Source organism: Budorcas taxicolor, chromosome 1 (genome assembly GCF_023091745.1).
Source record: "Budorcas taxicolor isolate Tak-1 chromosome 1, Takin1.1, whole genome shotgun sequence".
In the NCBI taxonomy this organism is placed as follows: Eukaryota; Metazoa; Chordata; class Mammalia; order Artiodactyla; family Bovidae; genus Budorcas; species Budorcas taxicolor.
The window spans coordinates 2,662,060-2,686,247 of record NC_068910.1 but is presented as its reverse complement, the minus strand read 5'-3'; the positions used below and the strand labels follow the sequence as shown (position 1 = coordinate 2,686,247).

The window sequence follows — 24,188 nt, the reverse complement described above, 5'->3', positions numbered from 1 at the left end:
GGGTCTCGGGAAACGCGAGAGCGCAACGCACCGGAAGTAGAAAGAAATCGGTCTTGCGGCTTCTCGCTTCCGGCAACGGGCATTGGTACTTCGGGGCGGGGGCGGAGCTTCACCGGGGGCGCGGGGTGGGGGTGTGGCCTATGCGAGGGGGCGAGGCCGCTCTCGCCCCGCCTCGGGGCGGAGCCAGCTCGCGGGCCGCGTCCAGCGCCGGCGCAGTGCGTCCCGTGCCAGGCGAGTCTTGCCCGGGCAGAGATGGCTCGGAAACGCGCGGCTGGCCGGGACCCCCGCGGACAGACGGCCAAGGGCGAAACCAAAGCCCGGCGCAAGGAGGAGGAGGCGGGTGAGAGCGAGGCCGAGCCGGGCTTGGCGGGGAGAGGCTGGAGGCGGGCAGGAGGCGGGCCGGGCGCGGGGAGGGCGAGGCCGGCCTCCCGCGGGTGCGGGTAGGCAATCCTGCGCCCACCTGCGCGGAGGAGACCGCGTCCCGGTGACCGCGGGAGGCAGGCGGCGTGCGCCCGCCGCGGGCCACCCCGACGTCGCTGCGCCTTTGCCCTCCGTGCCGGATGCGCACTGAGCGGTTCCCCCGATCCTGGCCGGACCGCGAGCTCCCCTGCGCCGTCTCTTCCTGCGCCCTGCCGCCCGCAGGGTCGAGTCCGGTCTCCTGGCAGATGCTGAGGGCGAATAGGCAGAAGGCACTTGTTTTGTGCCCCGACGAGACCGGCGGACCCGTACTTAAGCGTGCGGGAGTGTGCTGATCTCCTGGATAGTAGTTGTTCCGTCGCTGCGTCGTGCCCGACACTTTGCGACCCCGTGGCCTGCAGCACGCCAGGCTTCCTTAAGGGCACCTTCAGCTAAATCCCACCCTAGAGCCCCAGATTTCGGATCCCAGCCGACTTCTCCACGTGCATATCGAATAAGTTTCTTATATTTGTCCCGGGCAAACTAAACCTGCCCCTTCCCCACTTATCCCCATCTCACTGATCCCTTCATCACTTGTTAGAACAAACCCCTCCAATCCTTCAGCAAGTTCTGTCAGTTCCCCCTCGGAACCCTGCCTCAAATCTCTCCGCTTCTCTCTATCTTCCTGGCCACACCCCCTGCCCACGCCACCTTCACTTTTCAGCTGAACGACTGCGGTCGTCTGTTTACCTGTCTGTACTTCCTTTCATCTACTCGCAAGAGTTCTCCATGCGGCAGCAAGTGATCTTAAGAAAAAAATAAATGAGGTCTTGCCACGCTCCTACTTCAGACGCTCTGGCTGCCATTGCTCTTGGCATAAAATCTAGATCCCTCACATGGCCTTCAAGACGCTGCATGGTTCCGCGCTGCTCTCTCCTTTCCCAGATAACCCCCTCTGTGGCCTCCTTTCGGTTCCTCAGGCACCCCGCGTTATCTCTCACCTGAGCCTTTGCCCCTGATGTTCCTTCTCCCTTGAATGCTGGTGGTAGCTTTTGCCACGGCTGCCTTCTTCCTGCAGGTCTCAACCCAGGCACTCCTTGAGTGTCTTGCCTAAGGTGGTCTTTCCCAGGCACACCTCATCACAGAGGATCTTGGTAATTTATTTGCTTCCTTTTTGACCTGTCTTAGCCAGATGAGCTTATGAAAACATGTCTTACTTTTCGCTGTATCTCATCTTGTCCTCTCCACTTCCCTGCATATAATAAGTGCTCAGTAAACAGTATAAATAACTGCATGATGCATGCGGTAGAAGGAACTTCTGGGGTCCCTCATATAACGGAGTAGACGATCGGACCAGATCACTAGTGAGGCCCCCTGTGACACTAGATTGAGTAATTCTGTGATTCTGCAGGGTGGGTGTGAGTTTTCAGTGAGATGGCACGTAAGGCTCCGGGCCTGGTCTGGGTGAGGTGATCAGATGGGCTAACTGCACTCAAGCCTCATTTGCACTCTGTGAGCCAGTGGAGCTGCAGTACGTTTCCAAGGCAGCTTCCGGGAAGAGCTGTTGTCTTTGCTGTGGTTGGTGGAGGAACAGTTTGGCTGTGGTTTCGGCTGCAGCTGACGTTGATTTGGTGACTCGTCAGTGTAGCGTGTAACAGCACCACCGTGCATGCAAATAATGGAGACACTTGGCTGCTTTCAACAGCCTACTATTTGGCTTCCCATTATATCTTTGTTTCTATTAGGGCCCCTCTAGTTTCTACGCGTTGGATCTCAACATTGCTTCGTGGATTTGCTCCTTCATCATGAGCTGCTTCAGCAGATTCTTACTGAGCGCCTGGCCATGTTCAGGCCCAGTTATCGGCACTGGAAGGGTAGCAGTCAACAGGACAGGCAAGGTTCTGCTCTCACGATGCTTGTAATCTTTGGGGAAGGGGAGGTCGGACAAACAAGTTAAAAAACAAATTCCCACGGTGACAGGAGCCAGGAACGAGGCAGAGAGGTCTCTGTCACAAACCTGGCACGGGCACAGGGAAGACGCAGCAGAGTCAGAATCGGTGGCCTCGAAGTCCCGTCCGAGGACCTGGTGCTTCCAGCCAACTACTGACCGTAACGAGGGGCCTTTTGTAGGATGTGGGCAGAGGAATCAGTAAGTTTAAAACTCTTAGGAATGTTTTAGAATTGAGGTGAGAGGAATAACTGGGAACCTTAGGCTGGAGACCAGACTAAGGAGTTTGTGTTTTATTCTTGGTGCTGTGAGGCGCTGCCGGCAGTTCTAACCAGGTGGGGTTTTTTGGTGGTTGTTAAATTGGTAGCTGGCCGAGCAAACCCAGTGGTTAATTCCTGCCCTGCTGAAAGACCCAGGTTATATAACAGTGTAGTACAGTCAGCCTTCCACAGGTTGCACATCTGTGGATTTAAGCAAAGTTCAATCCGAGGTTAGTTAAATCCACAGATTTGGAACCAGGGCATCCAGGACGGAGGGCTGACTGTAGCAGACAGCTCTAGATCCTGGAGAGTCTTGGAAAATGGCCTCTTTTAAAATTCTGGTTGACTTACTATAGCATTAGTTCAGATGGACAACAAGGATTGGATATTGGGTATTGGATTATATTCCAGATAAGGGCTCCCCTGGCGGCTCAAACAGTAAAGAGTCTGCCTGCAATGCAGGAGACCTGGGTTCAGTCCCTGGGTCAGGAAGATCCCCTGGAGAATGCAGTGGCCACCCACTCCAGTATTCTTGCCTGGAGAATTCTGTGGACAGAGAAGCCTGACGGGCTACAGTCCATGGGGTCACAAATCGGACATGACTGAGCGACTAGCACTTTCACACTTAATACTCCGTTTAAAGTTATTCCAAGGTATTGGCCACATCCCCGTGCTGTACGTTGCATCCGTGTAACTTACTGACTTGGTTCCTCTTCATCCTCTTCCCCTGTCTTGCCTGTCCTCCTACCCCTTTCCCCACTGGTGGACACTGGTTTGTTCTCTGTGAGTCTGTTTTTATTTAATTTGTTCATTTGTCTTTTAGATTCTGTGTATAAGGGGAAACATGGTGTTTGTCCTTCTCTATTTCACCAAACATAACATCCTCCTTGTTATTGCGAATGGCAAGATTTCTTTTTCAGGGCTGATAACTTCTGATTCCTTTAGATGGTAGCTTAGGTTGTTTGAGACTTCTCCTGTTTCTGGAGGTGGGCCTGTACTGCTCTAAGCTTCCCTCTTGAAACTGCTTTCGCTGTGCCCTGTGGATTTTGTGAAGCTGTGTTTTCATCTTCGCTGTCCTACGGTATTTTCTGGTTCTCTCTGCGGCGTCGTGAGCCGTCACTGGCTGTCTGCTTTTTGTAGGGTCCTGTTTAGTCTTCGAGTTGTGTTTCGTTTTCCCCTGTAATTGATTTCTGGTTTCCTGCTGTTGTCATTGGAAAAGACACTTAATACCTTTTCAGTCTCGAATTTGTCGGGACTCGTTTTGTGGCTAGCATGCGGTCGATCGATCCTGGAAAATGTTCCATGCGCACTTGAAAAGACTGTGTATTCTGCTGTTTTGGACACAGCGTCTTGAAGTTATCTATTAAGTTCATGTGGTCCAATGTGTCATTTAAGGTCACCGTTACCTTATTGATTTTTCTTTCTGAATGATCTGTCCATTGACGTAACTCGGGTGTTGAAGTTGCCTACAATTATTGTATTACTGTCAACTTCTCCCCTTGTTTTTGTTAATATTTTTTGCATATATTCCGATGCTCCTGCATTAGATGCATATATGTTTATCAGTGTTATCATTTTCTTGTATTGACCCCTTTATCATTATATAATGTCTTTGTCTATTATTATAGACTTTATTTTATGGTCTATCTTGCCTGATACGATTATTGCTGTCTGAGCTATATTTTAGCTTCCGTTTGCTTGGAATATCTAGATGATAGCCTCTTTGATGCCCTGGGGCACACACAAATAATTTAGGGGAAAAATGTTACCATACATCTCCCATCCAGAAACCACCACCACCAAATAATACTATGTTTCCTTCTAGTCTGCGCCTTTTTGTGTAGTAGAAACTATGCCGACAGCTTTGCATTCTCAGCGTTTTATCACATCTTCTTCCTTTGTCTTAAGAGATGACGACATCATATATCATTGTGTGACTGCACCATAATTAACGATTTAATCAATGTCCATTTACTGGATGGGCATTCAGGCTTTTAAAATTTTGGATACTTTGAATAATGAAACTATAAACGTTTTTTAGAGTCACAGTTCGTTTCCCTTGTTCTCACTTTTAACTTCTCTATTTCTCTATTCAAAGCACAGAAATGCACACCTCTGCCTTTCAACCAACCAAGTAAGTTTAGAGAGGAAGAAACAGGACTTCTGAAGCAACTGCCCACCTGCATGTTTAGACTAGTCAAGTATTGAGCATCTTATTAACAGAGGGCTAAAAACCATTGTAGGATCTCGAAATCCTGGTTTTCAGTATGCCCTACCAAATTGTCAGGTCGTAAATAAACTTTTGGCCTTGAAATAAGAAATCTGAAGAAATAGAACCCAATCAGTGATTTTAGCCAGCATTGAAACAAATGCTGCTAAAAAGGTGAAATCTATTAAAATTTGGTTGTTGTTGTTGTTTTTTAGCTCAAAAGGAAGAGTCTCTTTCTTCCATGCAAAATTGTATTCTTGGGGACTAAAAATGCATATCCAGGGTGTCAGCAGTTCAAACCATAAATGAAAGCAATGAATTAATTTGATACTTTAGGTTTTACTATCACAGCTCCTTCTGGAACCTCAAAAAAGGTTAGAGTATTTTTGTTTTGCAATATTAACTGAAGCAGAGTTGTGCAGAGGAAAAAAGATGATTTATTTCAGATTTAAGATAATTTGCCTGGCTATATTTATAATAGAAAAATATTTTCCCCTGTTGTATTAATATATTATAACATATGTAATATAGTTATGTGTTAAGAGACCATGCTTTTAGATACCCTAGTTGAACTAAAATGAATAGTGTATGGATTTTTTATATTTCCTTTTAACAAAATTTTATTATTTTATTTATTAATTATTAATAATGGTTAGTTATTAAAATAAAGTTGTTTTTCAATTACTGCTAACTTATTCCAACCTGAAGCTTGCTGAGGGGCTTCCCAGGGGGCCGCTGGTGGTAAAGAGCCCGCCTGCCAGTGCAGGAGACATAAGAGACACAGGTTCAATTTCTGGTTCAGGAAGCTCCCCTGGAGGAGGGCATGGCGACCTACTCCAGTATTCTTGCTTGGAAAATGCCATGGACAGAGGAGCCTGGCAAGCTATAGTCCATGGGGTTGCACAGAGTTGGACACGACTGAAATGACTTAGCGTACACACAAGCGCGTATGAGTGGCATTTGGGTTAGACTGGATAGATTTCAGAAAGTGTGTGTTTTGAGCAGCGTTTGGTTTTAAAAGACAGCAGAAGCTTAGATTAGGGGAAATCATTGTTGTTCAGTTGCTCAGTCGTGTCTGACTCTTTGCGACCCCATGGACTGCAGCATGCCAGGCTTCCTTGTCCTTCGCACTCAGACATGTTTATAAACTTGAAGCTTTTCACTTAGTAGGGGTGGATTATCCCTAAAATAATTAGTCTCAGCAGGTAGTAACAAGCAAGGTGTTAGTTAATGGATTGATGCGTTTTCCTTGCTGGACATTAGGTAAAATTTAAGGTTTGCAGTTTAGGTTTTATGGGTCGCATGCTGGTGTCTCTATAGCCTTAGGAGGTAGAACAGAGTAACTGATGAAGGAAGCGTGTAGTCTGCAGACCAGCTGGAGGTGGGAGGTGGAAGGGGCTGAACGCTCTTTTTGACCAAACATGGGATGTTGATGGGCGTCTGGAGAGAGGTTACCAGGGAGGACTTCTGTGACCCTGCCCACGAACCTGCAATGTCTCCGCTTTTCCTGTGTCCCTCCTCTCGTGTTCCGTGTGGTCATCCAGACGTCGTCAAAGATGAGAAACCACGAAAGAAGAGCCCCCCCACAAAAGTTTCCCGAGGAAAGAGGAAGAGAGGCTGCGGTGATGCTGGGAGCTCAGCAGACGGTCCAGTGACAAGGAAGGCGGCCAAGGTTTCAGTGAAATCTGAAGAGCCCCAGGCTGTAAAGGATGAAGCCCTCAGCGAAGGGGAAGATTTCAGGTGAGACGGCGGAAAACGTCTTGACCAGGTCCATCAGGGAAGTATAACTAAGGAAACCTGCTCCTGTTGCTCGTCTCTGGGGTCTGTGGAAAAAGTGGGATCTTTAAACAGATCTAGGTCGCGCTCGCGGAGAAGGCACTGGCACCCCATTCCAGTACTCTTGCCTGGAAAATCCCCTGGACGGAGGAGCCTGATAGGCTGCAGTCCATGGGGTCACGAAGAGTCGGACACGACTGAGCGGCTACACTTTCACTTTTCACTTTCATGCATTGGAGAAGGAAATGGCAACCCACTCCAGTGTTCTTGCCTGGAGAATCCCAAGGACAGGGGAGCCTGGTGGGCTGCCGTCTCTGGGGTCGCACAGAGTCGGACACGACTGAAGCGGCTTAGCAGCAGCAGCAGCAGGTAGCGGTCGGGCCACTGTAAGACTGGAAGAGTCGTGGTGACTGTAGGTCACCGCCCAGCCTCTGCAGATCAGGACCACCGCTTGCAGAGAGTGAGTTACTCGTGGCAGTAGCCAGGATGAGACGCAGGGCTTCAGCTCCTGGCCCAGTGCTGTTTCTACCCCACAGACGTTAGGTACATGAGGCGTTTCCCCGGCGTCCCAGCCGCGTCCTGTCCTGTTCCCCTCGTGTTCGCGCTGCTCCTGCCCAGCTGGACGCCCCCCTTCACTCGACACGTGCTCACCATCTGCCTGCAGCCTGGATGCGTCCTGCTACCTTGATGATGCAGAACAGAACTCACCCGCCCCTCGGCCCCCTCTCCTCCTCTGGCTTCTTGCCGCATCTCTGAAGAGTGTAACTCACCTCCTTGTGTTATACTTGCTTGTGTCCAAGCCACACACCCCGTGAGCTCTCAGTCGGCCGTTACACTTACTTGTGTTTCCATCATACCCTCCTGTGAGTGCACAGACGGCTGTTACACTTAGTTGTGTCCAAGCCACACACCCCTGTGAGCTCTCAGACGGCTGGAACCACGCCGGCTCACCTCTGTATGCCCCGTGGCATCTAGGGCAGGGCCTCTCTCAGTGACTGAGCGTATTGACAATTTGGTGAACCATGCCTGTAAACCTCGTGATCACTTGATCATCTGCCTCCGGGGAATGTTGCGGGAGGGGGTGGGGGGGTGCAGGGGAGAGGACCAACAGAGAGGCCGCAGTTGCTGCTTTACGTCAGAGATAAGGCCTCTCTCAGTGTCAGCTCTCCCGGCATCCCCCAGTGCTGGCTGGGAGGTAGCCCAGGACAGGGCAGCTGTGGGAAGGAGCACGGCGGGCGCGTGGACTCACCACCGTCATTCGCCTCCTCTTCCCTAAGACTCTTCCTCGCAGCACCACTGAGCTTCCCGCTTCCCGCTCCCACCTGCTGGATTCTTTCTGCAGAGAAGTCCACATACAGATCAGCCAGGACGCTGCCAGGGAAAGCCCGGCTCCCCTTTTTGCCTCTAGGCTGGGAAGTGACATTTCTCCCACATTTACTCTTAAGGGGATATTTTCGTTTCTGTGCTTTTGAAAGGAAGCGGCAGGCTAAAAAGGGAGTGTCTTGTCTTTTTAGAGCTGAAGTCTGAAGCTTGTTAATTTAAGTGTTTGTGCTAAAATAAAATCTTGGATAATATTCTCACTGGACACCATGTGTCAAATCTTAACAAAAGCTAAAAGTAACTCGGGGCTCTAAAGATGTTTTACGTGTGAATTTGCAGAAATGTTAATACATTGCGTGTGAGCAAGCACTGAGTCCTGAGCCAGTGTGTAGCCAGCTGCGCATCTGCAGAGTTCTGTGCCTGCGCTCCAGCCGTCCGTGTTCCTCATGACGCACCCCCACGCCCCTAGGAGTTAAATTCTACCAGCCTCAGTCGCCTTTCATTTTACCTCTCAGAGGCGGCGAGGGGCAGCGAGTGCGAACCCTTCCCTCTTTCTTGCTGGCGTCTGGCTGCACGTGTGCGCACAGGCATCGTGGCTTCTCCTTCTGGGACCTGCATTCTCTTCATGGTCTCGTCTCCCTTCCCCATCTGTTTGCAGACAGCTGTCTCCCTTCACACAGCCTCAGGGTGCAGGTTCACGCTTCTCCTGTTTCCGAAGACGCGTCTAGTATTAGACCCCTGATCAGAGCCCATCCTGGTGGGAGCCCAAGGCCCAGGAACACGCAGGGCGTGAGACTCAGAGCTCCCAAACCATCTTCAACTAATGGCAGCAGATTCACAGTAAACAGAAGGAGCCTTGAGAGGGGAGCTTAGCTTCCCCGTGGCACCGGGACGTGCGAGCTTTCTTCACCTTCCTCTGTGGTCTCCGCACAGGGACGTGCCGAGCGCCCGCAGGAAGGGCCAGCCCCCGGAGCGAGAGGCCGCTGCGGACAAAGGCAGCTGCAAGGGGGACGATGAGGAAGACAGCGAGGAGGACTGGGAAGAGGTGGAAGGTAGGTGGCCCCTCTGCCCCCAGAACGGTCGTCCTGTTTGCCTGCTTGGCTCTGTTCCGGGTCATGTCACGGCAGCCCTGTCCTTTTCTTGGAAAACAAGGAAGGCGAAGATAAGGTCGCAGCAGGAAGTTGCTTTTGATGTAAGGGACAGTTCACGGCCAGGTCGCCCCCGAGGGTTGTGCCTCCTCTTCCTCTGGAGGCACTCAGTGAGAGAGACACATGTGCTCACACGTGCCTCGGGTCCAGCTCTGCCCCTCGTGCAGCCATGTGGCGTGAGTGTGTCCAGCGGTGCGAGCTGAGCTTGTTTTCCAGGATGGTCGGTAAACACTGCACATTCCCTGTGAGCCGGGTGGTTGTGGGAGAGCGTGACGGGCCTGGCACATCCTGTACTCGGAGTAAACAGCGGCCAGGGTCACCGTCCTTGAGCCCTGCTGCCTGGCAGGGCTTTTCCTAGCTTTTCCTTTTGAAAGTGTTCAAACCTACAAAGAAATGGAGCCTGGAGTCCAGGCTCTGTCCGCCTGGACGCCCTGACTTGACTGTTGTGCCGTAGGGGCCGTGTCTCTCTTTCCGTAACTCTGCTGGTGGGACTACGCGGAAGTCAGTCACAGACATCCTGACTCTTCACGCGTAAATACTTCAGCCTTTCTCTCCTGAGAGTAGGGCATTGTCCTCCCTGATGAAACGCTGTCATCACGTAATTAAGACCCTGATTACTGTGAGATGGTCCATTATAGCTGCCTTTTTTTCTTGTCTCTCCCCCCCACCCCCACCCCCGCCCCACCCCAAGTGCAGGATCTAATCAAGGTATTCGGTCTCTCTAATCTTGAGCAGAGACTCCACTCACCACCTACTGCACAGGGCGCAGGATTTTAGTCCCCTGCCCAGGGACTGAACCTGTGCCCCCTGCATGGGAGTGAGGAGCGCTAACCACTGGGCCACCAGGGAAGCGGCCCGCCCCCCGCCTCACTGTTTTGCTTTCCATTGTTTTTCAGTCATTAAGCCATGTCTGACTCTTTGTGGTCCCACAGACAGCAGCTCGCCAGCATCTCCTGTCCTCTAGTATCTCCTGGAGTTTGCTCCAATTCATAGCACTACTATTTTTTTAAATTTTGGCAGAGTCCTGGCCTCTTGTTCTGGTTTATAATGGTGGTTAGCTTGTTTGAATGCCCTCCTGCATGTCCTATGAACCGTGAGTCCAAAGACTTGGTTGCCTTTAGAGTAAACATTCTTTGGCAGGAATACTGCCAGTGACAACGCTCCCTATTATCACTGAGCTCTGTGCTTCCTAGCGCATCCAGTAAGAGGGGCCTGGCGTCGGGTGGTCCTGCTGGCAACGCTAAGCTCGACCGTGTCTGTGGCCCTGCCTGGCTGTGCCAGTGGAAAGGCTCGTTTTCCTTCTGAGTCTCTGTGAAGCCCCTGTGCACCAGTCCCTTCTACTTAATGGTGTCGGTGTGATCTTGACTAAATCAGAGATCATTTTAGTGAGCATTACAAAGTGGCACTATTTTGATTGTCATTTCACGTATAATTATTAGCTGACTGATCTGTAAAGCAGGGGTCTCCCTCTTAAGGCCCGTGTTTATTTGGTCATTTCTTTCGGCCATCACTGTGGACGTAAAAATTTAACTCTGTCAGCAACTATCCTCTTTAGCCTTTTGACCTTCAGACTGCCCCCACATTTGGCGAGCAGGAGCCCCTTTAAGCAGATGCGCTGTGCTGTCTGATGTGGCCTCGGTAGTTTCTGAGAATGGTTTTGTTCTTTGGCACAGTGAGCATGTGGATGTTCCAGGGTCTCCCTGTGGCAGAGCTGGAATCGGCCCCGTCCATTTTAGAGGAGCTGGCACACAGAAACCGGGGTCTCAACACCGGGTGTGGTCATTGCTTCTAGGTCCAGAGCCGCTTTGAAAGGAGCTTAGCTAATGAAGTTCACTGTTACGTTCAGTTCAGCAAAGTTAATTTTGGCCCGCGACCCACTCCAGTACTCTTGCCTGGAGAATCCCATGGACGGAGAAGCCTGGTGGACTGCAGTCCATGGGGTTGCTGGGAGTCAGACACAACTGAGCGACTTCACTTTCACTTTTCACTTTCCTGCACTGGAGAAGGAAATGGCAACCCACTCCAGTATTCTTGCCTGGAGAATCCCAGGGACGGGGGAGCCTGGTGGGCTGCCATCTGTGGGGTCGCACAGAGTCGGACACGCCTGACGCGCCTTCGCAGCAGCAGCAGCAGTAGTGTTTACAAGCAGCGTAGTGGAGAAGGAGATGAGAAAGGTGCACGCCTCACCGTGTGTGCGTTTACAGGCTAGTCTGAAGCCATGCCTCTACAAAGTGAGCCGCGGGGGGCTTTACTGTAGTAATTCGGAGAACAGTGCTCCCGCCCCCCGGCTCCACGGCCCCAGGGTCTGTGTGTGACTCACCCCCATCCCTGTGTCTGAGGATCTCCCCCCAGGGCTGTTGTTCCGGGCGCTCGTGCAGATTAGTGAGGCACCTAGGTGTGCGCGCTCAGGGCCTCTCCTAGGAACTCAGAGCAGGGGTCTCGACGGTTTTCCTGCCTCACTTCCTCCACCCCAGCAGAACCTTATTGTTGTTCAGTACACTGCCTCTTATAACAATAATTGTTATCATTGATCTAAAAAATTACTGTTGCTAGAAGTTAGTGAGCCCGTGCCGGGTGCCGTGGGGGAAAGCGCAGCCTTCTCTGCATCTGCTCTGCCCGTGAAGCCAGTGGAGATAGAGATTGAGACACCGGAGCAGGTGAAGGCCAGAGAAAGAAGGTACGCTCAAGCGCTTGCTTCCAGATTTCCGTCACGTCTCACCATCGGCAGCTGCTCCCCAGGAAGGGTTTTGAAAAGCACATAGGATTCGCGGGCTGAGTGTCCAGGTTGTCAGGAGCCTTAGGCGAGAGAGCCCTGGGCTCACCTTGAGGACTTGAAGGCGAAACCTTTGTGTCCAGGCGAGTGCAGACATGCCAAGGGCCGTGCAGGGCGCCTGTTACCATATTGACTGTTCAGGACAGCGTGTGGCTGAGGGCCCGGAGACTCAGAGGCTAAGGAACGTTTCAGCTGCGAGTGGGGGAGCCCCGATCTGTGTCTGTCTGGCTGACCGGACAGCCCAGCTTGTGTCCCGCGGCATCGCTGCAGGGCCTGCGGCAGTGCCCCCCGTGGGTGGGGGCCTCCCCGGCTCCTTCCAGGGGTCTCCGGTCCCTCTGCAGCGCATCTCCTGGTAGTTAACTGGTCTTGAGTCTCCCACGTGATAGGCACTTGATCAAGGAGGGAGATAAAAGAAGTCGTTCAGGAGGTTTTCTTAAAGGGGCTTGGGACAGAGACGAGAGGGGTCTTACGGCAGGACAGCGTTGCACAAACAAGCGACGTGTGCTGACTTAACGCCAAGGCAGTGGGCCCCAGGAGGTGGGGCAGTCAGGGGGCGGTCAGAAGGGAGGCCTGGCACGTGTGGGTCAGGGGAGGGAATGACCTGGGCCGGGGTTTGCGGGCGAGGAGGCATAGGACCGGCCAGCGGCAGGTCTGGTGGGTAGCACGGCCTGAGTCATTGTCCCCGAAACGCATCAGCGGGGACGGGCGAGTGGGGTCAGGCTTCCCCCTCCACTTTGGGATTGTTCAATGTGCATTGCAGTGAAAAGATCAAAATGGAGTTTGAGACGTATCTTCGGAGGATGATGAAACGTTTCAGTAAGGAGGTTCACGAGGACACGCACAAGGTAAGGAGGGGCAGACGGGCGGAGGGGTGGTCGGGCAGGTGGCGGTCGGACGGACGATGGGCTGGCGGACGGGCTGGCCGCTCCGACGAGGGGGCGGTGTGCGGGGCGCTGGCGCTCCGCTGGCCACGCCTCCGGCTCTCCTGAAGCGAGGTGGGGTGATGAGGGGCTGACAGTGGCGTCTGCCCAGGAGGGCGCATGAGGCGTCAGCCCCGCACTCCCCTCCGCTCCCCTCGCTCGGCCGACCGCTCCCCTCGCTCGGCCGATCGCTCCCCTCGCTCGGCCGATCGGTAATGCTGGGTCCGGCCTCAGCTGAAGGCGTGGCGGCTCCTGACTTCAGCTGGCACTTACTGGACACACACAGGCCTTGCGAGGAGCCTGGCACTGTGGGCAGAGACTCGCACGAAGCTTGTCTCCTACCGTTCAGGACCTTCTGTCTCACAGATGGAACGGGAGAGACCTCAGAACAGGGAGACTCAGCACGCAGGACGAGGGGAGATGAGTGCGGGCCCCAGCAGCTGAGGAAGGCCTCGTTTAGGAGAGGGGTCGGGGCGGGTCAGGGGAGGCCGGAGCGGGGAGAGGCCGCACCGACGGTCCTTTAGACCCCAGGCTTCCTAATGTTGCATCCGCAGATCCTTCAGGATGCACCTCCAACAGGCAAGACCTCTTAGAGAAAAGAAGTTTGTACTTTGCAGCTTTGAGATTTGACTGTTTCTCTGAGGGAAGGAGCATCTAGAGAGAAGAGGAGGGTGAAAGAGCCTTGGGAAATGACTGTGCTAGGAGCTCTATGTTTTTGTATATAGAAATGATGGCAGGTATTTCCCGTCCTCAAAACGTCTCCGAATCTGGCAGCCACACTCCCTCTGGTTTTAAGGCTTCCCGTTTCCCTCTTCTCAGGTTCACCTGCTGTGTCTGCTGGCAAACGGCTTCTACCGAAACAGCATCTGCAACCAGCCAGACCTGCAAGCCATTGGCCTCTCCATCGTCCCAACGCGCTTCACCAAAGTGCCACCCCGAGACGTGGACATCTCCTACCTGTCCAACCTGGTGAAATGGTAGGGCCCTGCGGGCTGTCCTACACAGCGTAGGGCACGATTTGGGTCTCGGACTGGGTGCAGGTCAGTCCCACAGACCCTCCTCGAGGGGAAGGTCTGAGCTGGGTCTTCAGGAGTTGGCCAGGCTGGGAAGAAGAACACGGGGAGGGGGGCTCCTGAGCCCCTCTCGAGGCTCCCCGCTATGAGTTCTGGCCGTAGGAGGACAAGGCTTCTCTTTGCCCTGGCCTCTCACACAGAGAAGTACCTGGTTTCTCTCCAGGTTCATCGGGACATTCACAGTGAATGCAGAGCTCTCGACCAACGACCAGGACGGCCTGCAGACGACGCTGGAGCGGAGGTTCGCCGTTTACTCGGCAAGAGACAATGAGGAGCTGGTCCACGTGAGTGCCGCCCTGGCAGCACTGCTCTGTAGGTCTGTGAGCCGGCGGCAGTGGCAGTTATGTGCCGTGCACCGTTCAGACTGTTGTACAGACGCTTCCTCGCTCAGTTCTCATAAGATGAAAGCAGGTACCGGAGCTCAGAGGAGTGGAATGACTTCCTTAGGGCCAGTCTAAGCACTGGAGTCAGGCCTGGGGCCAGCCTGAGCGCTGAGAGCTGGCCCTCTCCTGTCTCCACTCGGCGTCCTGGAGTAAAGCACTTAGCTCGTGGTCAGGTGCCCTACAGTTGTTTACAGTGTTCAAAAGTGGTGTTCAAAAGTCCCAAGGAGGGACTTCCCTGGTGGTCCAGCGGCTAAGACTGCATGCTCCCAGTGAAGGGGACCTGGGTTCGAACCCTGGTCTGGGAACTAGATCCCAGATGCCACAAGTAAGACCCAGTGCAGCCATAAAAAATAAACATTAAAAAAAAAAAAAGGCCTAATGTTGGCTGCAGAAATCCTGCAGAGGGTGTTTCCGTACCGTCCACATTGGGCAGTGACCTGGCAGACGGCTGTTCGGCGAGGAGGGTTCTGTCCAGGAGCTGTGGTGAAGAGCTTCTGTGCACGCAGGGTTCGTCACATGCTCAAAGTCCCCTCAGGTAGAGCTCCGTCTCAGTGAAACAGGTAGAAACGTGGTCTTGTCCTCGAAGATTCCTGTCAGCGCATGTGCGCTTGTGTCCGAGCCTCGGATTCTGTTTAGGGAGAGAGACAGACGTTTTGTATCTTTAGAGACCGTATGTCCGGCATCTTTACTTTCTCTTCTGGTTTGGCATGGGGACGTCTGAGGATCTGGCCAGGAACTGTGCTGTTGACCCACCAGCCAGAGGACGGTGGTGTCTCAGCAACATCCTCCCAGCCTGTGTTCCTGTGTATCTGTGTGCACGTTTTCTTCCTGCAGTTTTATTAAGCAAAACAATCGTTTTTTGTTTTTTTAAGAAAAGAGGAGAGCATTTCTGTTCACAGTGCTGTCCAGCCACCGCCTGTTCCCAAATCCCGGCTGCTGCCCCAGAAGGGAGCCCCGTGCCCACCACACAGCCACCCACCTCCCTGGGGGCTGGCGGCCACCGGCCCGTGTTCTGTCTGTGGGTTTACACAGCTTGGATACTGCAGCGCTCATTGTCTCCCACCTGTGCGTTCACAGACTCACTGACTGCCGATCAGACGTCTCCCTACAGGGGCTGAGCCCGCAGAGGCGGGACCCGAGGGTACAGAGGGCCGGCTGCTGTACCCGGCTGTGGGGCGGCATCCCAGGCTCTGGAACCCAAGCGGGTCCTGGGGGCGGTCCTCGCAGTAGCCGAGGGGCAGCTCCGTGTGGCCTTCCGTGTCCGGCTCCTTTGACTTGCCGTGTCTTCAGGGCTCATTCACCACACGGGATCACGCCAATCCTTACTTCTTTCCCGAGGATAAGCATGTTGTTCTTTCTCATTCTAGATATTTTTGCTGCTTCTCCGGGCCCTGCATCTCCCTACCCGCCTCGTACTGTCTCTGCAGCCAATTCCTCTGAAGTTATCAGCAGCGAAGGTGACGTTCCCGGGCCTCGCAGAGGAAAGGGTGGGTGGTCACGGAGGAGTGAGAAATTACCTGAGGCTTAACCAGACCTGCTCGTGAGGCTGCTTTTAAAGGCAGTCTTTGCAGAGCAGGCTTCCTCTGAGTGGGCCTGGCTCGGGCGCTGTGCAGGGAAGCTGTGTGCAGGGCGGGTATCTAGCAGCCTGGGCTTTGCGTGTGCAGAGGGGCCTGTGGGCCGGGCTCCTTGGTGCTCTCGTTTCTGCTCTGTGGATGGTACGGTAAAGAGCTGCTCGTCCTCTTCAGCGGTGTGGGCTGAGGATGGGGAGCCTCTGGACTCTGCCGTCATCCAGGAAGGGGGATGAACAGTGCTCCTTGGGGGTGTGGGCACTGTCTGAAATTTGGTCCAGAAGTCAAGTTTTAATAATTTCTGAATTCTTAATAATGCGATTTTGCTTGCAAAGTGCCTTATGTGTAAGATGGTTACTCCTGCTGAGGAAACTGAGACTCAGCGCTGACATAATTATCCATGTCACAGAAAACTAAGATGCAGAAGTGGATTTGAACCCGGGTTTGTCTGGTCCCACATCCTGTACTCACTTGACAGTGGGAAGAATCAGACTGTGGGCTCCTCTCGGGTGCTGTAGAATTTAGTGAGCGCTTTCTCACCCCCCGCTGGAGGGCAGCCAGCCCGTCACTGAGCTGGGGACGTCTGGTGTACGCTGGCGCTCCAGCAGGACTTAGGCCTGTTAGATGGCAGAATCTTTATCGTATCATTAGCTAAAGATAAAAAGCAGACATTTCCTGTTCTGTTTAAGGGAAAGAAACCTTCCAAGGAAAGATCCACAGAGGCGCCTGGGGGCTCCTCAGAAGCCTCCAGCCACGCTCCAGGAAAGCCCAGCGAAGGAAGCCAAGGAGACGACACGTCTTCTGGGGGCGCTGGTGGGGCCCGTGCCAGAGGGAAGGGGGGCAAGGCGGCCGCAGGCAGGAGGCCACGGGGGGAGTCCCCGTCCAGCGGGGAGGACGCGGGCCAGGCTCGGGGGCAGAGACGGGGGACCCAGAGGCGAGCGCAGTCCCGGAGGCGGCGGGCGGCTGCCAGGGTGTCTTACAAGGAGGAGAGCGGGAGCGGCGCAGCCAGCAGCGGCTCTGACTTTGAGCCTTCCAGCGAGGACAGCTGCCGCCCGTCCGATGAGGATTCCGAGCCCGGCTTGCCCAGGCGGCGGAGGGCCCCCGCCCCTCAGAGAACGAAGGTGGGGTCCAAGAGCAGGTCCAAGTCCCAGCACGGAAGCCGCCATCCGCCCTCTGGCTTCGCAGAAGCATCAGCCAGCGCTGCGGGCAGTAAGCTGGAGAGAGGCAAGAAACCGTCGGGGGCCGGTGGGAAGGCAGGCAGCAGACAGGGAGCGCCCGGCGTGGACCAGTGGCTGGAGGTGTTCTTGGAGCGCGAGGAGAAGTGGGTGTGTGTGGACTGTGTGCACGGCGTGGTGGGCCAGCCCCTCACCTGCTACCAGTACGCCACCAAGCCCGTGACCTACGTCGTGGGCATCGACGGCACCGGCTGCGTGCGCGACGTCACGCAGAGGTACGACCCCGCCTGGCTGACGGCGACTCGCAAGAGCCGCGTGGACGCTGCCTGGTGGGCAGAGACCCTGCGCCCCTACCGGAGCCCGCTGGTGGACAGGGAGCAGCGGGAGGACCAGGAGGTGAGGACCGGGGGCAGCGCCGGGCCCGCGCTGGGGGTTTGGAGTGCTGCCTCAGTTAACGGTCAGAGCGGCCGGGGCGCTCTGGTTATTAAAATCAAGCTGGGGTATTGCAGCCTTGATCTCACCAGCTACACATTGAGGCTCTGAGAGATGAGCTGACTTGGTATTGGAACCCAGGTTGCTCTGGCTCCAAAGCCTGTGACCTTGCAGTTATTGCCCAGTTAGAAATGTGGAGCTTGATGTAAGTCAGGTAAGTCGTCCCGAGTGAAAGAGGAAAACGCTCAGTAGCCCCCGCTCAGCATGCGCCCGCGCACAGGTGTGCAAACCAGCATCCCTGCCGTAACCCCGGACTCAGCCCCGGGGAGGAGCGCGGAGGGCTGAGGAGGCGCCTTGTCGGTTGCGGGGCACGCCGGGAGCTCGCCCAGGGAGTGGCTCCGAGGTGACGGGGTCGCGCGTCCATGCCGAGCCTGCTGTGACTCACCTAGTTCATGGGCTTGCTCAAGCTGGTCGCGCGGGCTTGCTCCCGCCTCCCCACGTGCTGGTCCTCCTCGTCTGTCGGGGATTTGGAGAGACGCTGAGGGCAAGCGCAGGAGAGCGGGGGAGAGGGATGAGGGTGGGAGCAGTGCGGTTGCCTGTGAGGACCCAGGCCCTGGAAACTGTGGAGCGGACAGGCGTGGATCGAAGCGGGTGGAGAAGCTGTGGGTGCTGTCTTGGTCTCTATGGGAGCCGGGCCCTGGAACCCGCATCACAGAACCATGGTGTCACTTATGGTGCAGCCTTCTCCCGAGGAAGGCTCTGCTCAGGCCGGCCACGGTGTCGAAGGGCAGGGGTGACTTTTCCAGCGCCGGGAGCTGCAAAGCCGCCAGACTGTGCAGCGCTTTCGACACATCGGCGTCTGCAGAGCAGAGTGCCGGGGCACAGCCCAGGGCAGCAGCCTGGGGCCCCGAAAGCCCTGCCACCATCTGCTACCCGAGCAAGTTGTTTGAGGGTTGCCCCTGCCAAACCTGGGCCTTCCCCAGTGCTCAGTGGTAAAGAATTGGCCTGCAATATAGAAGGCGTGGGTTTGATCCCTGGGTCGGGAAGATCCCCTGGAGAAGGAAATGGCAACCCACTCCCGTCTTCTTGCCTGGAGAATCCCATGGACAGAGGACCCTGGCGGGCTACAGTCCGTGGGGTCGCACAGAGTCAGCACGCGTGTAGCACACCCGGCACTGTCTCTCTGGCCTTTGCAGTTTCAGGCGAAGCACCTGGACCAGCCTCTGCCCACCGTCATCGGCACGTATAAGAACCACCCTCTCTACGCCCTTAAGAGGCACCTCCTCAAGTTCGAGGCCATCTACCCTGAGACGGCCGCTATCCTCGGGTACTGCCGCGGGGAGGCCGTCTATTCCAGGTGCGGAGCCGCCCGGCGGGGCTTGCGGCCTTCCGAGGGCTGGGAGACGAGCTTGACTGCGCATGCGTGCCATGTGCCCCGGCAGGGGTGGGGCGTGGGGGAGTGTGTAACTGAGCTTAAAGCCTGAGAGTTAAAACCACAGGGATTAAAAGATCGGGGGCAGGCCGACTTTACAGGAGGACAAATAAGTAGGGCAGGTAAGGTTTATATGGGCAATAAAAAAACCCAAAACTGAAGTCAAACACACACATAAAAGGAAGGAATAAAGGATTTGATAGTGAAAATCAAAATGACTGGATATTTTACAGGGTTTAGGGTTTCAGCCTAGGAAGATGAGAGGTTCAGGAGACGATGGTGGTGATGGTTACTAACAGTGCCGCTGAGCCACAGACCTGAAAATGACTCAGGTGGTGAATTCTATGTCATGTGTATCTTTTCTGCAGTAAAGAGAAATTGCCAAGGAGCAAGGAGAAATAAACATGGGAAATGAACATAAAATATATGTAGTTAAAACTGAACAAAGTTTTAATAACATGAGTAAAACTTAAAAACCAGAAGAAATTTAAGAAATGGTAATAGGAAATAAGTGACTTTTTAAAAACAGTAACCCACCAGCCCAAAAAATTGAGGATGTTCTTGGTAAATGGGAAAAGAAAGGCAGAAAAGGAAGCTTCAGAAAATGCACAGGAGTAGGTGGTTCAAGGCCCCTGCCTGGGAGCTACTTCCTGTGGGTGAACCCCCAGGGGTTAGGGTCTGTGTGGGAGCTCCCTGTCCGCTGCCTGGTCAGGGGCCCCAGCCGCCACCTAGACGCTTGTCCCTCTCTTTCTTTATCTGGTGTTGAGCAGCCAACCAAACCCTAAGGCAGGGGGTACGCACCTCACCTGCACTGCTGGGGTGCTCCGCCCCCTGACCTGGCTGCCGGGACCTCCCCATGGAAGGAGGCGCCGTGTGCGGCCGTTGGGGTTGGGGTCTGAGTGGACGCGTCCCCCACAAGACGGCAGGCCGTAGGCCTGACGGGGGCCTCCCCAGTGCCCTGGGCGAGGCAGCGGGGCGCTTGGGGCTCCAGCGGGTGTGAGCAGCCCTCTGTCTCCCGTCCACTCCTTAGGGACTGCGTTCACACCCTGCACTCCAGGGACACGTGGCTGAAACAAGCGCGTGTGGTGCGGCTTGGGGAAGTGCCATACAAGGTGAGAGCTGCGGGACGGAAGGCGGCTGCACGCCCTGGGGGTCGGGGGAAGAGCGTGGGCATGCTGTCCGTCTGCACCGAGGACTTCGTAAGAGGTGGGCACGCAGGAGAGGTGGGCACGCAGGAGAGCCGGGCCGGAAAGCAGCCCTCTGACCCCTGGTGTGTGCCTGAGGCCCTGGGGTCAGATCGGTGTCCCCTTCGTGTTCAGAGAGGCCACAACCCTGCCTAGTGTGGACATGCCCACACCAGCTCTGCGGTCTCTGCTGAGTCTTGGAGCTGGCATCACGCATGAATTTGACAGGAAAGCAGGAGCTGAGAAAGGGCAGCTTGTCTGAGGCCTGAGCTAGTGAGACAGCGGCCCCAGGGCCCTGCCCCGGCCTCGGTGCCACACTGGGTCGGCTGGCTGCCCAGAGACACGTGAATTCAGCACAGACCGCAAGGCTGGGACAGGATGCGGGGCCCAGTTCAGCCAGCAGAGGACAGTGGGCAGTCGTGAGCCACGGGCGCTCCTGAGAGATCCCTGGGAGGAGCCCTTTGGGTTGTTGAGACCTGGGGAGCTGGGCTGGGTAGCGGGCCTCTGGTTCATGGGAAGGGATTGAGGCGCAGGGAGCTGGTCATGGCCCAAAGCAGGCCTGTCGCTCACCAGCCACAGAAACATCTCGAGGCCACTTTGCCCTTCAGTGATGGACACAGGACACAGTTTAAGGCTGTGACGGGGGGTGAACTGCTTATGCCTCCTAGATTGCTCACCTGTTAATACGGAGGTTTTGCTAATGACACACCCCACCTCCGGGTCTGCTGGAAAGGCTGCACTGAGCTCAGTGCCCAGTATGCCGGGAGTGGTGGTGTGAGCGGTGGCCACTCCCTCTGGCGTAGATGGTGAAAGGCTACTCCAACCGTGCCCGGAGAGCCCGCCAGGCCGAGCCACAGCTGCATGACTACAACGACCTGGGCCTGTTTGGCAGATGGCAGACCGAGGAGTACCAGCCGCCGGTGGCCGTGGACGGGAAGGCAAGGAGGGCCGCGTCCGCGGGGGCCGGGACCAGACCGCCTCCCTCTGCGGCTGGCTGGACCTGGGCGCCTCCCTCCGCAGGTGCCCCGGAACGAGTTTGGGAACGTGTACCTCTTCCTGCCCAGCATGATGCCCGTTGGCTGCGTCCAGCTGAACCTGCCCAACCTGCACCGCGTGGCCCGCAAGCTGAACATTGACTGTGCGCAGGCCGTCACCGGCTTCGACTTCCACAAAGGCTACTGCCATCCCATGTGCGTGAGGGGCGTGCCGCCGAGGCGCAAAGGCGGCGCGGCAGGCTGGCGTGGGGGCGAGGCCCCCGGCTCTTACTTTCAGGGTTTTCCTCTGGATTCGCAGGGTCAGCCTCGATCCTTGACCTTTTCACACTTTCCCTCTGGGGCTTCCGTCCAGAGGCTGTAAAGCCGGTGACACCAGCACCCTGAGGTGCCGGGTTAAACACTGTTCTGGGGGCGTTCAGGGCGACCGAGCAGCATGCCTCCCGGCGGGTGGCCTCTGCCCACTCCCGCGGTGGAGGAGGAGAGGGGGGGTCCACCGCCCCGCCTTCCGCCCGGGTGGTGTCTGCCGGCAGCCCTGGCCGGGACGGTGGACCACCGGCCAGGAGGTCCTTCAGGGCCCGAGTGCTTAGGGGCGGCTGGCTGTCCCGGCGGCGGGGAGCAGAGAGGCCAGAGCAGGCGCGGGCTCAAGGGCCACGTGTGCTGACCCCGCAGAACCGACGGCTACGTGGTCTGCGAGGAGTACAGAGACGCGCTCCTGACCGCCTGGGAGAACGAGCAGGCGCTCATAGAGAAGAAGGAGAAGGAGGTGAGCGGGCGGGCGTGGGCACGCAGGGCGGGGCTGCTCCCCCCAGGCCGCCTGCACCACGGCCGCGAGGATGGCAAGCCGGGCCCAGCACGCTCTCTGGCTGACTGCCTCCCCGGGGGCGCTGAGCAGCGACCTGCCTCCTGAAGGCATCTGCCATGGTCCAGGGCATGCCCCCGCATCCTCCCAAAACACCTCAGAGCTGGTGCCCGTCAAGGAGAGGGGTTTGGTTTTGGTGCCTCTCCTGCGTATTGCTTCATGAGTCAGGCCGAGCGACTCTGCCGACCCACCGTGTCCCCTGTATCTTCCTGAATGGCCGTGCTCAGCGTCTCCTGTTGTCTGTCCGCCTCTGCAGAAGAGGGAGAAGCGGGCTCTGGGGAACTGGAAGCTGCTCGTCAAAGGGCTGCTGATCCGGGAGCGGCTGAAGCTTCGCTACGGGGCCCAGGTCAGTGTGGTCCCCGCATGACAGCTCGCCCGGGGGAGGGCTCGGGCACCGCGGGCCGCTCTGTCCCGGTGCCACCGACCTGTGTCTCCCGGGCCTGTGCTCTGTCCGTGTTGAGAAAGGTGTCCCGGAGTCAGGCCGTGGGCCCTGCCCTGTCTACACAAGGGTGCCCACCGTGGGCTGCACCCGGTGCTGAGCCCACTCGGGCGGACAGGTGTCTGCACCTCCTGGCCTCGTACTGCCCCTGGGGCTGCTACCCACCCCAGGCCTGCCCACCCCGGGTGCTCATTCAGGCCCTTCTGCAGTACTGTGGCGCGAGGGCTCCCGTCGGGGGCACAGATGCCCCCGGGCACAGTCACATGGAGTGGTCCGTCAGTGCTGGGTCACGGATGTGGAGACGTGCTCTGGCAGCATCTGACCGCCCCCCCACCTGCATCTACTCCCTCCTCAGATCCCTGATGCCCCCTCTCCCAGCTCCGTGTTCCCACGGGCTCCTTCCTCCCACCCGAGCTTTCTGCCCCTTCCTCCCCAGACTCGAGACCTCCAGGGCTGCTTCCTCGGAGCATCCGACACTGAGTGTTAGGGCTAAGCATTTGGGCACTTTTTTGGTTCAAAACCCAGGAAGTAAGTGCAGGGTGCCCCTGGCAGTCGCCTGCTGGGTGGGGCTCAGCTCCTTGTGGGCAGTCCCTTCACCTTGGCCCCTGCGTCCCATGGCCGTGCTCCGGGACTCGCGGGCTTCCTGACGCTGCCGCTTCTCCTGTCCCCCCCCACCCCCCCGCCCCCCTAGAGTGAGGCGGCCGCTCCCCACACGGATGCGGGAGGCGGGCTCTCATCAGACGAGGAGGAGGGGACCAGCTCTCAAGCGGAAGCGGCCAGGATCCTGGCGGCCTCCTGGCCCCAAAACCGAGAGGCCGAGAAGCCAAAGTGCCCCAGGAAGACCAGGAGGGAGAAGAAGGAAGCGGCTGCCCAGCTGTTCCCGTTTGAGAAGCTGTGACGCGGGCAGTCACCTCCTGGGCGGCTCGGCTCTGCCCCAGACCCTGCTCCCGGGCAGAGTCCCGCCCGCGTCCGCACTCGAGCCGCTGCAGACGGCTCAGGCCTGGCCTCGGGGCCCCTGTGGTTCCCAGGCAGCTCCCTGCCGCTGCGTGCAGGCAGAGCGGGTCAGCGCGGGCCCCCTCAGGCGATTCTGCTGCCTGCTTTGCCAGGAACACTTCAGGGCAGCAGAGGACTAGAACCAAGAGCTACAGCGAGGAAAACAGCGAGACTACACGTCACCAGGAGGCTCCCAGGTGGCACTGGTGGCGGAGAACCCGCCTGCCAGCGCAGAGACGAAAGAGACAGTGTTTGAGCCTCAGGTCAAGAAGACCCCCCGGAGGAGGGCGTGACTTAAAAGTTGGGAAGAATGGGTCAGTGTTTAACTCGATTCTACTCATTATTGGATACATGTATAAAGCCCTAAACACTAGATATTTAGGAGAAATAACTTTTATAACATTTTGAGAAAAAAATAAAGCATTTATCTAAAAAGGCTCGGCTCCACATCTTTCAGATTTTACATCAGCTGAGGACACCTGGGTGACAACGATGTGCACACACGTTGTCTCTGTTCGGTCACTCAGTCGCCTGACTCTCTGTGACCCCACGGACTGCAGCACGCCAGGCTCCCGTCCTTCACTGTCTCCCAGAGCTTGCTCAAACGCTTGTCCGTTGAGTCGGTGATGCCATCTCACCATCTCATCCTCCGTTGCCCCCTCCTTTTGCCTTCAATCTTTCCCAGCATCAGGGTCTTATCCAGTGAGCTGGCACTTCGCGTCAGGTGGCCAGAGTCTTGGAGCTTCAGCATCAGTCCTTCTAATGAACAGTCAGGGCTGATTTCCTTTAGGACTGACTGGCATGGCTCACGGCTCCACAAGTCTGGTCCATGAAGTGGGCACACAGCTCAGGACTACATTAAAGACCGGAGTTTGTTTTCCCGCAGGCTGAGAACTCAGCGTTAC

The 24,188-nt window shown here is 56.2% G+C and overlaps 1 protein-coding gene across 3 annotated transcripts; it reads left to right on the top strand.

Annotated features, from left to right (window-relative positions):
- Positions 1 to 236: 236 nt before the first annotated feature.
- XPC (XPC complex subunit, DNA damage recognition and repair factor) lies at positions 237 to 23,707 on the top strand. Of its 3 annotated transcripts, XM_052660199.1 has the most exons (17): positions 237 to 340; positions 6,358 to 6,553; positions 8,843 to 8,961; positions 11,611 to 11,734; positions 12,591 to 12,675; positions 13,570 to 13,727; positions 13,987 to 14,234; positions 15,574 to 15,693; positions 16,464 to 16,587; positions 16,811 to 17,345; positions 18,578 to 18,738; positions 19,844 to 19,925; positions 20,801 to 20,935; positions 21,018 to 21,187; positions 21,662 to 21,755; positions 22,108 to 22,197; positions 22,982 to 23,707. In XM_052660199.1, the coding sequence occupies exons 1-17, from the start codon at positions 253 to 255 to the stop codon at positions 23,186 to 23,188; spliced, it is 2,736 nt and encodes a 911-aa protein (XP_052516159.1). In that variant the 5' UTR covers positions 237 to 252; the 3' UTR covers positions 23,189 to 23,707. The 3 variants fall into 3 exon arrangements, with proteins under 3 accessions (XP_052516159.1, XP_052516149.1, XP_052516132.1); XM_052660189.1 differs by having other exon boundaries at positions 13,987 to 14,107; positions 15,574 to 15,663; positions 16,464 to 17,345; XM_052660172.1 differs by having other exon boundaries at positions 13,987 to 14,107; positions 16,464 to 17,345.
- Positions 23,708 to 24,188: the final 481 nt, after the last annotated feature.

Excerpts from the sequence above, each read along its gene's own strand:
- XPC (XM_052660172.1), top strand. The coding sequence starts at position 253 with ATGGCTCGGAAACGCGCGGCTGGCCGGGACCCCCGCGGACAGACGGCC. Across the intron at positions 341-6,357 it reads GCGCAAGGAGGAGGAGGCGG|ACGTCGTCAAAGATGAGAAA; the intron begins GTGAGAGCGAGG and ends GTGGTCATCCAG. Across the intron at positions 8,962-11,610 it reads GGACTGGGAAGAGGTGGAAG|AAGTTAGTGAGCCCGTGCCG; the intron begins GTAGGTGGCCCC and ends TACTGTTGCTAG.